At 42.5% G+C, this 13,012-nt stretch overlaps 2 protein-coding genes across 3 annotated transcripts; both read left to right on the top strand.

Moving 5' to 3' along the window:
• The first annotated feature begins 2,647 nt into the window (after positions 1–2,647).
• LOC118736476 (protein ANTAGONIST OF LIKE HETEROCHROMATIN PROTEIN 1-like) lies at positions 2,648–4,281 on the top strand. Of its 2 annotated transcripts, XR_004992683.1 has the most exons (3): positions 2,648–2,964; positions 3,038–3,556; positions 3,615–4,281. XR_004992683.1 is itself a non-coding variant. In XM_036466558.1 (2 exons), the coding sequence occupies exons 1-2, from the start codon at positions 2,678–2,680 to the stop codon at positions 3,456–3,458; spliced, it is 708 nt and encodes a 235-aa protein (XP_036322451.1). In that variant the 5' UTR covers positions 2,648–2,677; the 3' UTR covers positions 3,459–4,281. The 2 variants fall into 2 exon arrangements, 1 of the variants encoding a protein (XP_036322451.1); XM_036466558.1 differs by having other exon boundaries at positions 3,038–4,281.
• Positions 3,800–9,518, top strand: LOC118736051. Its single transcript, XM_036466159.1, has 2 exons — positions 3,800–3,856; positions 8,757–9,518. The coding sequence occupies exons 1-2, from the start codon at positions 3,800–3,802 to the stop codon at positions 9,516–9,518; spliced, it is 819 nt and encodes a 272-aa protein (XP_036322052.1).
• Positions 9,519–13,012: the final 3,494 nt, after the last annotated feature.

The raw sequence follows: 13,012 nt of genomic DNA, 5'->3' as shown, positions 1-13,012 counted from the left end.
CCCCCCCCCCCCCCCCCCCCCCCCCCTGTTGATGACGACCACGGCAAACGCTTAAAGGACTAAAATTTGAGGGCATGCACCTGGAATGCCCGGGCCTCTGCACGGCTTGTTGATGTCCTCGTAAGGACAAAAGCTGACATCACCGCCATCCAAGAAATGCGTTGCACGGGGCAAGGTCAGCAATGTCTGGGGCCTTGCGACGTCTACTATAGCTGCCATGTAGAGGAGCGCAAATTCGGAGTTTGATTTGTGGTGGGAGAGAGACTCCGTCGCCGAGTATTGTCGTTCACCCCGGTGGACGAGCGTTTAGCCACAATCCGCATCAATGCGATATTCTTCAACATCTCGCCGACGGGAGAGAAGGATAAGGTATCCAAGGATCTCTTCTATGAGCGCTTGGAGCGCACGTACGAGCGCTGCCCCCATCATGATATCAAAATCGTGCTTGGCGACTTCATTGCCAGGGTGCGAAAGGAAGGGATCTTTGGAACCACCGTCGGAAAATTCAGCCTCCACGACAAAACGTCCGACAACGGATTGAGGCTGATCGACTTCGCCGGGGCCCGAAACATGGTAGTATGCAGTACCAGGTTCAAGCATAAAAAGTTCCATCAAGCTACGTGGCTGTGTCCGGATCAAAAAACGAGAAACCAAATCGATCATGTTGTGATAGACGGAAGGCACGCTTCCGGTGTTTTAGACGTACGCTCACTCCGGGGCCCAAACATCGACTCGAACCACACTATCTTTTTGCAGCCTCTGTGTCCCAAAAAATGTGCGCCCAAATATGCAAGGAAAGCTTAACGTCGAAAAGCTGCAGTCACAACAGACAGCCAGTGCTTTCGCTACTCGACTCTCACACTTGCTCTCAGAGAGCACTCTTCAACAAACCGACATATGCGAGCAGTGGAACCACATTTCCCGCTCATTAAGTACCGGCGCCGAAAAAGTAGCTTGATATGCTGGCGGACAAGAAGAATGCCCGAAAATTTTACCAGAGAGTTAGGCGACCTACGGAAGGTTTCAAGACCAAGGCGTACTCCTGTAAGAACAATAATGGCGACCTAGTAACCGATGTCCAGAGCGTACTTAAATTATGGAGGGAACACTTTTCCGCCCTACTAAATGTTAGCAGCACCGAAAGTTAAGGAGAAGAAGAACCCCAGCATGTAGTCGATGATGACGGAGTCGACGCTCCACCGCCTGACTATGACGAGGTACTTATAGCAGTAACGCGGCTGAACAGACTGCCAGCTGACCTATTCAAGTACGGCGGCGAGGAGTTAATAAGGTGCATGCATCAACTCTTGTGCAGAATATGGTCAGATGAACGCATGCCCGACGACTGGTTTTTAAGTATGCCCCACCATTCGCGCCAACTACCGCAGGATCAGCCTTCTAAGCATAGGTTACAAGGTCTTATGGAGCGTATTGTGTGAAAGACTGGACCTAATCTGTGTGGCTTTAGACCTGGCAAATCCACCATAGACCAGGTATTCCCAATACGCCAAATCTTGGAAAAGATCCGGGAGAAAAGGATCGACATTCACCACCTATTTGTCGACTTTAAAGCCGCTTTTGACAGCACTAAAAGGAGTGTATAGGCAACTCCTTTTAGTGCTGTCAAAAGCCACTATGTCTGAATTTGGCATCCCCTCAAAACTCATACGGCTATGTAAAATGACGTTTAGCAATACCACCAGCTCCGTCAGACTTGGGAAAGACCTCTCCGAGCCGTTCGCCACCAAACGGGGTTTCAGACAGGGCGACTCCCTTTCATGTGACTTCTTTAATCTGATGTTGTAGAACTGAACCGCTCAGGAACAATTTACTACAAGAGCGTGCAATTGCTGGCTTATGCCGATGACATCGACATCATCGGTAACAAAAACCGCTAAGTCTGTTCTGCCTTTTCCAAGTTGGATAGGGAAGCAAAGCGAATGGGTCTGGTGGTAAACGAGGACAAGACGAAGTATCTCCTGTCATCAAACAAACAGTCAGCACATTCGCGCTGACAAGACGAAGTATCTCCTGTCATCAAACAAATAGTCAGCACATTCGCGCTGACACGACGAAGTATCTTCTGTCATCAAACAAACAGTCAACACATAGGCGCGACGCCACTGTTGACAATTATAATTTGGAGAAAGTAGAGAATTTCGTTTACTTGGGAACCAGCATTAACACCGATAATAATGTCAGCATGGAAATCCAACGCAGAATCACTCTTGTCAACAAGTGCTACTTTGGACTGGGTAGGAAATTCAGGATTAAGGTCCTCTCTCAGCATACAAAAACCACACCCTATAATTCACTTATAACGCCCGTGCTGGTATATAACGCAGAAGCATGGGCAATGACAACATCCGATGAGGCGGCTCTTGGAGTATTCGAGAGAAAGATTTGCGGAAGATTTACGGGCCTTTACGAGTTGGCGACGGCGAGCACCGCAGACGATGGAACGATGAGCTTTATAGGCCCGTCAGAATGGGTACTTGTACGTCAGTACCGGAAAAGTATGCGAAGGAAGTGGCGTACGTCACGTAGAGATACGCCACTTGAGGTATTGCGTTTGTAAACAAAAATCAGCTGTTCTTTATTACCGCCAAATTTTTCGCTGCGAATAAATCTAAAAATTTTTATTTGTTATTATCAAAATAATAAATAAACTTTGAAAATGGAAGCTATTGAAGTAATTTTAATTACATTAATATTGTTGGAAGCCATGGAGTGCTTCAAACGTTTGTATGGCAATCGGAGATGGTGGGTACGACCAGATCTACGAGATCGTGAAGCAAATGGTTTCTTTGCCACGCACTTTTCCTTCCCACAGGAGTTTAAAAATACTGTTAGGATGGAGAAGAAAGTATTCGACCTGCTCCTTAATTTGATCCGAGAAAAACTTACTAAAAACTCGAATCGACCGTCTATTTCTCCCGAATGCCGGCTTTATTTGGCCCTGTGGTAAGTTGTATATTGCTCACATCTCACACATAGTAAAAATATAAGTAATAATGTGGGTTTAATTTATTCTTAGTTATTTGGCTCATGGTGGAGGTAAGCCTTTTTACGCCTCTTCATTCAAGGTCGGACTCTCCTCAATGAAGGAAATAGTTGGAGAAACGTGCGACGCACTGTGGGAAGTGCTTGGTCCCGTGTATGTCTCATTACCACAGAATGATGAGTGGAAACGAATCGCCATTGATTTTTATACAATGTGGGATTTGCCGAACTGCGTCGGGGCAATTGACGGCAAACATATAAACGTATTTTGTCCGTCAAACTCTGGCTCTCTCTTCTACAACTACAAGGGAAATTATTCCATAGTTTTACTTGCAGTATGCGACGCCAATTATACATTTACTGGAATCGATATTGGCGCTTACGGTTCCCAAAGCGATGGCGGTGTCCTATGGAATTCGGGCTTCGGCAAAAACCTTTACTCTGGATCTGCCTGAAAATGATGTTCTACCAGGTACAAACAATTGTTTTCCCCATTACTTTGTTGGCGATAATGCGTTTCCGTTGAAACCATTTTTGATGAGACCGTTTCCAGGTTTGTAAGAAGTGATTATATTTTTGTCTTTCGCTGTTAACACGTTTATTTCTTTTAGGAACAAACTTACCACCAGCAAGGCAAATTTTTAACCAACGATTGTCCCGGGCTCGTTGGGTCATCGAAAACGAGTTTGGAATTTTGGCGTGCCGGTGAAGAATATTATTAAGTCCACTATAAATGAGCCCCGCTTCTACCGAGAAGATAGTGAAGGCCACTGTCGTGTTGCACAACTATGTAAAAATGCCCGATGGTAGCTATTGTCCCCCTGAAGCAATTGATCAAGAAATCAATGGCGAAGTGAGAAGGGGCTTATGGCGAAATGAAATTCCTGCCCCCTTACAGAATGCTAGGCGCATGGGCTCAAACAACGCTTCCCACAATGCTTTTAAATTGAGGGATGAATTAAAAGATTATTTAGTATCTCACCCCCGAATAACCCAGTAAAGAAGAGTACATGCAAGTACATGTAGTGCAAATAATTAAAATAAATAATTACTTTTAATTCTATAATTCTGAAAGATATTTTAATTCTCTATTTTTGATATTAACTAATTCAAAAGGTGAAGTAATAACGAAGTTATTAGTCAAACTAAAAAGTTCACGTTCACGCTCGCAATGAGCTGTATAGCGGGCTTAAAAATATTAACTATCATACAGTGGCCGGAAATATTATGGCCGCACCACGTATTGACAAGTTTTCACATTTTTGTTACTTAATTTTACTTGTTTTTTTTTATAACAAGGCTTTTATTAAAGAATTCTACAGTTTTTCTAAAAATTAACTAAAACTAAAAAAAAAACCAAAATACTCCTAAAAACTTGTCAATATATGGTGCGGTTATAATCTTTTCGACTACTGTATATTAGATATCCACAATTTCGAGCTTAGTAATCCAAATTTTTAAAAAAGTAAGTAATTTTATTTTATTTAAGTAATTCAATTTTTTAATACAGTTCATAACTTTACATTTGGTTTTGTTCTTTCTTATTCAGTTTATACATTTCATTACAACAGTTCATGTATATACACCTGCGTTCAACTAATTAGAAACGAAATTCAAAATGATATTGTTTGCAAATTGTTTATTTTTATTTTTAATAATACTCATTTAAAATATATTTCAATCTGTAACTGACACCACAATAAAAAAAGTTTGATAAATTTTTTTGCAAGTTTCGCAAGCTTTGAAACTTTTATTATTGTGGTTTCTGTTACAGATTGAATTATATTTTAAATGAAAATGATTAAAAATAAAAAAATAAACAATTTGCAAACAATATCATTTTGAATTTCGTTTCTAATTAGTTGAACGCAAATGTATGTACATGTACATATACTATATACATACTTGTACATATATATATATATGTATATATACAGTGCCGCGCAAAATTATTGACACAGAATTTTTGAAAATGTATGCAAAATTGTTTACTCTTTATTTTTTCTGCTATTTGTTTAAAAAAATACTGTTTATACTGCAACAAAAAAAATAAAACTGAAATCTCTAAACTTTGTGCTAAACGAAGGAAAATTCGGTAAATTTGCATACATATTTTGCAAGTTTTAACCAAAGTATACAGTTTTATAGCCCATTCAATTTTAGTATACAAAGTGCAAAAATCAAAGCGATTTCTTAGCAACTGTCTGCTGCGTCTGCTCAATTACGGGCTCTTCATCGTAGGAATATTCGAAAAGAGGTTGCGACTCATATACATTAATGGATTGCTCAGGCTGCGATGTACATTTTTCAAGATTTATGTTGGTACCAAACGTTGTGTTGCCAAACGTCCTTAAATAATATATATACATCTATATAAGTGGACTTTTCGGCAATTGAAACTAATTTTTAATTTTGTCTTAAAAAAGCTTAAAGTTCCAAAATATGTCTATTCTTTTAGGCGAGCATGCGGTGTAACCTCGTAATACTCTATTAAGTATTCGGGACTATTCGCTGTAACCATCGCAGTCCGATTTTTGCGAAACTACGAAAATGTAACACTGAATCTCAATTCCCCGGAACGTATACATTCAAAGTATAGGCTACGGTCGTAGCCATGTATGTAAGTACATACATATGTATCCGCATTCAGTGATAGCACTTTTGAAGATTTCACGAAAGAAGCTGACTAAAGTGGATTCAATGATAGCAATGGTTGCATAAATTACTTGCGTGGTGCAACGTGCCGTTGCAGAAATGCCAATGCCTCGTAATATTTCCATCCACTACCGTCCTTGTCGTTTGCAGCACTCCCAGAAGGCGCCTTTCTTCCGCTTTCTTCCTTTACAAATCGGTCGCGAAGGGACCTCCAGCGACTCTGACACTGTTCCACTGCCGATAAATTTTTGAAAACATTGGAAAACACAAGGTACGGGAAATGTTTAGTTATTTGTACAACGATTTTGGGGTGGAGGTCGGAGGGGAAGGCGGTGTGTGTGCGAAATTAGCATATTTTAAACCGCACAGCAACCCAAAGTCGTTGAACAAACAATTAAACCGTACCCGAATCGCCGCTTACCACTGCAACCTGTGGCGGCCGCCACATAATTCCACGCTTAAAAAAAATTAAAAGAAAACGGCGCTAATGAAACTCAAATGTCAAATGTCAGCATTGCCGGACTTACTTGCGTCAAAAGTTGAGAGTTGGCCAACGTTCGTTGAGTCCGTCGACGCAAGGGTTGCCAATCTGGCGCTCTCTATGCAAACACACACAGTCTACTCAACTGTCAGTTTCATCCTTGAGCGGAACGTACGCAAAGTACCCATTCTGACGGGCCTATTACAACGACATGGACATAGTGCATCGAATTAAAATAGAGCGGCTCCGCTGGCTGGGCCTTGTCGTTCGAATGTACACCGACGCTTCAGCTCAGAAAGTATTCAACTCGGACCCGCTGGTGGTAGCAGAGCAAGAGGGAGGCCCCCACTGAAATGGAAAGACCAGGTGGAAAAGGATTTGGCTTCACTTGGCAATTCTAAATGGCGTCAGTTGGCACAGAAAAGAAAGGACTGGCGTGCTTTGTTGAACTCGGCCAAAATCTCTTAGGCGGTTACAGCGCCAAATAACAAGAAGAAGAAGATATACACATATGGACTGCTGAGTGGAAGATCGACCTATTTCGGCTGCTGGTTCGAAAACGTCCTATTAGAAAACTTTTCGAGAACGTCCTACTTCAGAAATTGGTTGAAGAACGCCCTGTTTCAGAACTTGGTTCAAAATTCCCTGTTAGAATGTAACCCTGCTTTATGCTACATGAAAACACAGCAACCCAGTCCTGCGTCGTTGTACCATACAGACAGCTACATGTTGTGAGACCGTACGATGACACACACCACCGGGCTGTCACTTCAACAAAGTTGTTGTTGTCTATCCTTCTTCGTTTCATCAACATCTGGGAAAGTAAGTCGATTCTCTACAGCAAACTACTCTTTAAAATAAAGAATATTTAGGACCAATTTTTGAGGGCGTTTCATTTCGTTTTACATTTTGGCATCCCTTGCAAGGAAACGTCCCAATATTGTACGAAACACTCAGCTTCTTTTACTAGTTTTGCGATCAGTGAGCTGCACCCCGGTTTGTTGCTAAAACGCAACGTGAGAAGAACGTGGATAACCTTAACAAGCGAACTAAGTTAAATTGCACTGGCATGGAAGGCGAGAAAGAAGAGAGCCTGGCTAAGCTCATTACTAACTTTTCGGCAAATACACGAAAAACCGCGAAGCAGAAACAAACCCGGGGTTACTTGATAGCTCGTAAACGACTCCTAGATTATTATTGGGCCAAATTTACCGCGGCACGCGAGGAAGCTTTGCAATTAGCCATAGCATCGAAAGACACCGCGTCTAAAGCTAAGTGTACACGGTAGAGAAAAAACGCGAGATTTAGACAAAAATCTCGCTAGAGACGTGTAAACACTCAATAGAGCTCTACGAGAAACTCACCTACAAAGTCTATGTGAGAGTTATTTAGCGAGACTTTTTCGCCGTGTACACAGTCCAACGAAGCTAGATCGAAAACTCTACGACAACTCTACGCTCTATTTAGCAAGCTAAATAGACTTTTTGCTCTACGGAGACGTATAGTAAAGTCTTGACAATGAACTTCATTACAGATTGTTAAATTTTGAAATGGCTATGACATTAAATCGTATATTCGATACAAGCACACAATTTTAAGTGCAATTAGAACGTAGCCAAATAATGTACCGGGAATCATCCTCTTATTTTCATTGGTATTTCAATGGCTTTTCCAATAGCCTCCGTCCTTTGCAAAGGGGCATAATTATTGGTTAAAACATAAGGGGTATTCACAAATTGAGCAGGTGGTCTGGCACTCTGGCAATAGTCGTTGCTTGAGTTATCTGCTGTTTTGTCAGAGTGCCAGGCCACTTGCTCAACTTGGTGAATAACTACATACATATATATAGTAGCAAGGCGAATTTATACAAGGTGGTGTTGATGGCGAATTTAGATTTTCGTCGAGGTACGTCTTAATGTCAAAATGATGTGTTTGTTGTAAAATTAATTCGCCTTGTTTACAACAAACACATCATTTTGACATTCAGTAGTACCGCGGCGAAAATTTAATTCGTCATCAACACCACCTTGTATAAATTCGCCTTGTATAGTAGTTTGGCTGGAACTGCTCGGAGAAACTCCTTTCAAGGGAATTTTAAATATTAAAGGTTGTTTGATGCGAGTCCAAAAGTGCACATTGTACCGAAGGGAGAGGTTGCCATGTTAAATTTTTAGGTACATTTGTCTACTTTTAGGTAAAATTTTTTTCGGCAAATAAGTACAATTTCAAAATTTAATTATTGTTCATATTGCGAAAATGTATTTTATAACGTCAGAAAATTGGTGAATGCTGTCAACTCGACGAAGGGTTAGCGCTCCGCTGATGGCGCCAACTATATTTTCTACATCGTGGCTTTGATATAAATACATATATATGTACATACAACAAGCGTTGACAACAATTCGAGATAGAAAACTAACTCTAGGCGAGAGGTAAATATTGTCTACCGTGTACACAGCTTGTAGAGTACGTGATAGATAAAAGTTGAGATTTCTCTATTTTGTCTCTAGCTAGAGGGAATATCTCCTAGAGTTGCTCTACCGTGTAAACTTAATTGAGAGAGGAGATTTTTATTTCAGTGAAACTCTCGAGAGATTTCTCTACCGTGTACGCTTAGCTTAAGACACAGTTGGATGATAGCCGTTTTGCAGAAATCGAAGGCGCCTATTGTGAGGCATTAGGGGAGTTGGAAGACGCACTCTATAATCAGGCACCAAGTCCATCAGGGACGACTGAAAGCGTATCCACAAAGACAACAATGAAGCTACCGAAAATCGAGCTGCCAAAGTTCGACGGAACTTTTGGAACATGGTTATCTTTCAAGGACACGTTCTCCACGTGTGTTATTAATGGCGTGACCTTATCCGATGTCCAGCGATTGCATTATTTGAAAGGCTGCCTATCAGGAGACGCCGAAGTGCTCCTCCGAAATTTGCTAGTTATTGACAGCAATTTCAAAGTTGCCTGGGATATACTTCAGCAAAGGTACGATAACAAAATACGACTTCTGCGCGCCTACTTGCACAACATCGTGAAACTTCCTAGCGCGTCAGCTGAATGCTCAACAGCAATACAGAAGCTTATGGACGGGGTCACAGAGTCCGAGCGTGCACTGACGAAGCTTGGTAGACCCACGGAGAAGTGGGATGATTGGCTTGTGTATCTGATCACCGAAAAGCTAGATACAGAAACTCTTAAGCAATGGGAGTTGTCCCTAGACTCTCCCAACCACATCCCAATATATAAACAATTAGTACAGTTCTTAGAGAAGCGCATTGTGGGTTTAGAAGCAGTCCTAAGCCAGTGCGCCATCAATCCATCCGCTGCCATCAAGCCAATTATCTACCATGCCCCTGCTGTGCAGGAAAGCACATACTGAAGTTCTGCTCAAAGTTTAAGGCCCAATCTCCAACTCATAGATTACAAACAGTTAAGGCAAAGGGTCTATGCAAGAATTGCCTGAAGAGCGATCACATGCAAAACAGATGTCCGTCGTCGTTCTCATGCAAGCGAAGTAACTCAAAGCACCACACGATGCTTTATGATAGTGTCAAGAAGAGAACAGTCGACTCGGTTGCGTCAACCATGTGCGTGCCACTACACCCATTACGTGTACATCAACACAAAAGCATTCACGATCGTCAACACTACTTGCCACCGCCCAGCTGGGTGTTGTCTCTCCTTCTGGGCGCGCGTTCACACTCAGAGCTCTTCTTGATAGCGGCTCCCAAGACACATTTATCAGCGAATTCGCTGCTCAGCAATTGAGACTCTCGCGGCTTCTCATTCGAGTACCTGTTACTGGAGCCGGGGGAGCACAGGTTGGCAAATCCACCGGGACTGTTGACTTCATAATGCGCTCGCTTGTAAATAGTAAATTCTCGTTGAGCTGTTCAGCTCTAACTCTACCAAGTCTTGGTCACCTGTTGCCCACAACGCATGTTAAATACAATGTGCTCCAAGACTTCGCTGACCTGGAATTGGCAGAACCACTATCGACTTAATCCTGGGGGCAGATGTAAATAGCGTGTCGCTGATACCAGAGATCAAGCAATTGCCCGAATGCTCTGCCATCGCACGAAGAACCCATTTAGGATGGGTAATATTTGGAAAGGTGCCGAACCAAATAATCCCACTGGAGCGACCGACGGTCTGCGCTGCCACTTCCGCGAAGCTCAACGAGTTAGTTAAGCTAATGTGGCAATTCAACGAGCAAGATGATCTATCAGCGTCAGCCCCAATGAGTGAGGATGAAGCTGAATGTGAATCCTTTTTTGAGAGCACGGTTAAGCGCACAAATTGTGGTCGTTACATCATAAGATATCCTTTAAAAAATGGAGCCGATTTAAATAAACTAAAGAATTCGAAGAAGGGCGCGTTCCGGTTATTTAATTAGCAACTAAAACGCTTAGAAAAGGATCCGACGTTGAAACAACGGTATGAATCGTATATGGATGAGTACCTCCGCCTCGGGCACATGGGGCCTGTCTCCGAACGCTTTGGCCGCAACAATTTTGCTACATACCCCATCATGGGGTTTACAAAGAATCTAGTTCTACTACGGAGTTGAGAACAGTTGTCAATGCGTCGTATCGGAATAAGTCAGGAGTATCGTTGAATGATTGCTTGCATGTAGGCCCCAAACTGCAAAATAACCTGGCGTCGGTTATCCTGAAGTGGCGTACTTACCGTATAGGATTTATGACAGACATTGAGAAGTGCTATCGCCAAATATTGGTTGACCCTGAGGACACTGACTTACAGCGAATTGTATGGTTAAACGAGATGGGGGATCCGACGGTTTATCGTCTACGTACAGTCACTTATGGACTTAACTGTTCGCCATATCTTTTATTTATTTATTTATTTAGTCTAATAAACTTATAAAAGTTCCTTACAGACTAATAACAAAATTCAGCTTAGTTACTAAATAATAATAGATAAGAACTAGAAAATGGAATCCAAGGAGTTTTTAAAAACATCTAATGAAAATGCAAAAACGAATGAAACATTGTTCGAAATCATATTAAGTTCGTTTAAAGCTCGTGGAATAGGAGCATTACGGGAGTATTCAGTTTTGTACCTGCAATCTTACAATAAAAGTCCTCCAATCGTTGGCCAAAGATGAAGGTGATTCTTTCCCACAGGCAGCCCAAGTACTAAAGCATTCCTTTTACATGGACGATTGTCTGCACGGTGCGGATGACCCTGAAAGTGCGATACGTCTTCAAACGGAACTACAGCTCCTGCTGGAAAGAGGAGGGTTCACTTTGCGAAAGTGGAACTCGAACCCAATAGATTTCCTGCATAGCATCGAAGGTGAACAAGTTGATGACGAACATAGATGTAACTTCGATCAACATCAGGAAGTGAAAGCATTGGGTCTTTATTGGATCGCCTCGTCCGATGAGTTTATCTACAAGGTCAATATGACAGATCTATCTGGCCCTATTACCAAGCGTCAACAACTCGCGAATGTTGCTAAGATATATGACCCTCCTGGCTGGCTAACATCAGGTAAAATAGTCTGCCAACAATTGTGGGTCACTGGCTGCAACTGGGACGATGTCATTCCAGAACCTTATCAGACGCAGTGGAGAAATTTTCGAACGGAGCTACGAGAAGTAGAAGCCATTAAAGTGCCGAGATGGGTGCATACTGCGTGTATCAACTCCACGTTTTCGCGGATGCATCAGCGCTTGCTTATGCGTCGATAACATATCTCCGCGTCATTGCTGCCGACGAACCAGTGAAGGTGTCTATATTAATGGCCAAAATGAAGGTTGCTCCGCTGAAGAAATTAACTATACCTTTTCTGGAGTTAAATGGGGCAATGTTGGCTGCGAAACTTGCTTATAAAGTGCAGGAGTCTCTTAACCACCTGTCAATGCAAACCTTCTTTTAGTCTGACTCAACCCCGGCCCTTAGCTGGATTCGTTCAAATCCGGGAATACATAAACAATACATTGCAAACCGAGTAAAACAAATCAACAACTATCCAGCAGCGACCGATGGAGATATATACCAACGAAGTTACATCCGGCCGATATTGGTTCCCGGGGTATATCACCTTCTATGTGGTTCACATTGGAACCTTGGTGGATGGGACCGAGCTGGCTGTACCAAGATGAGCAGCAGTGGCCGACTCAACCCGCAAACCACAATCCCGTTCCCGAGCAGAAACCAATATGCTATACTACCACATTCAAGAAGGAGCCACCATTTTGCGATGCATTCTTGCTCAAGTATTCGCACATTAACACACTTCTTTCGGTCACAGCGTGGTGCCATCGTTTTTTTAATGTTATTATGAAGAAACCTCACGAAAGAACATCCTGGTGCACAAGCCAAGAAAGAAACAAGGCCATGAAGTTCTGGATAAGGTACGTACAACGTATTAATTTTTCTAACGAAATTTCGTCCTTACTTAAAGGAGAGCCGATACATGCGAAAAGCACACATTGTCAACTTAATCCCATGCTCGACGAAGAGAAAATACTACGAGTCCATGGGCGATTAAACCACTCATTTTTATCGTTTGAGGAGAAATTCCGAATTATACTTCCGAAGGAAAACCCATTCTGTCGGCTGATTCTAGCCCATGCGCATGAGTCCACCCTGCATGGCGGAACACAAGCGACGCTTAATCACATACGGCGACGGTATTAGATTATTGGTGCTCGCCCCGCTATTAGGAAATTAATTCACAACTCCGTTCGGTGCTTTCGACAGCGACCCAGACGAACGAATCCACTTATGGGTAGCTTGCCGGAGCACCACTGTACACCAGCCAACGCGTTCAGTCGATGTGGTATTGATTATGGCGGTCCTTATGGGATTCGTACTAGTAAAGGCAGAGGTCACCATCGCTAT

Source organism: Rhagoletis pomonella, unplaced genomic scaffold, assembly GCF_013731165.1.
Source record: "Rhagoletis pomonella isolate Grant_MI unplaced genomic scaffold, Rhpom_1.0 Rhpom_scaffold_00003, whole genome shotgun sequence".
Taxonomy (NCBI): Eukaryota; Metazoa; Arthropoda; class Insecta; order Diptera; family Tephritidae; genus Rhagoletis; species Rhagoletis pomonella.
This window is presented reverse-complemented; position numbering and strand designations above follow the sequence as displayed.

Coding starts and splice junctions, on each gene's coding strand:
- LOC118736476 (XM_036466558.1), top strand. CDS start 2,678: ATGGAAGCTATTGAAGTAATTTTAATTACATTAATATTGTTGGAAGCC. Junction 2,965..3,037: donor CGGCTTTATTTGGCCCTGTG/GTAAGTTGTATA, acceptor ATTTATTCTTAG/TTATTTGGCTCATGGTGGAG.
- LOC118736051 (XM_036466159.1), top strand. CDS start 3,800: ATGCCCGATGGTAGCTATTGTCCCCCTGAAGCAATTGATCAAGAAATC. Junction 3,857..8,756: donor ATCAAGAAATCAATGGCGAA/GTGAGAAGGGGC, acceptor GTGTACGCTTAG/CTTAAGACACAGTTGGATGA.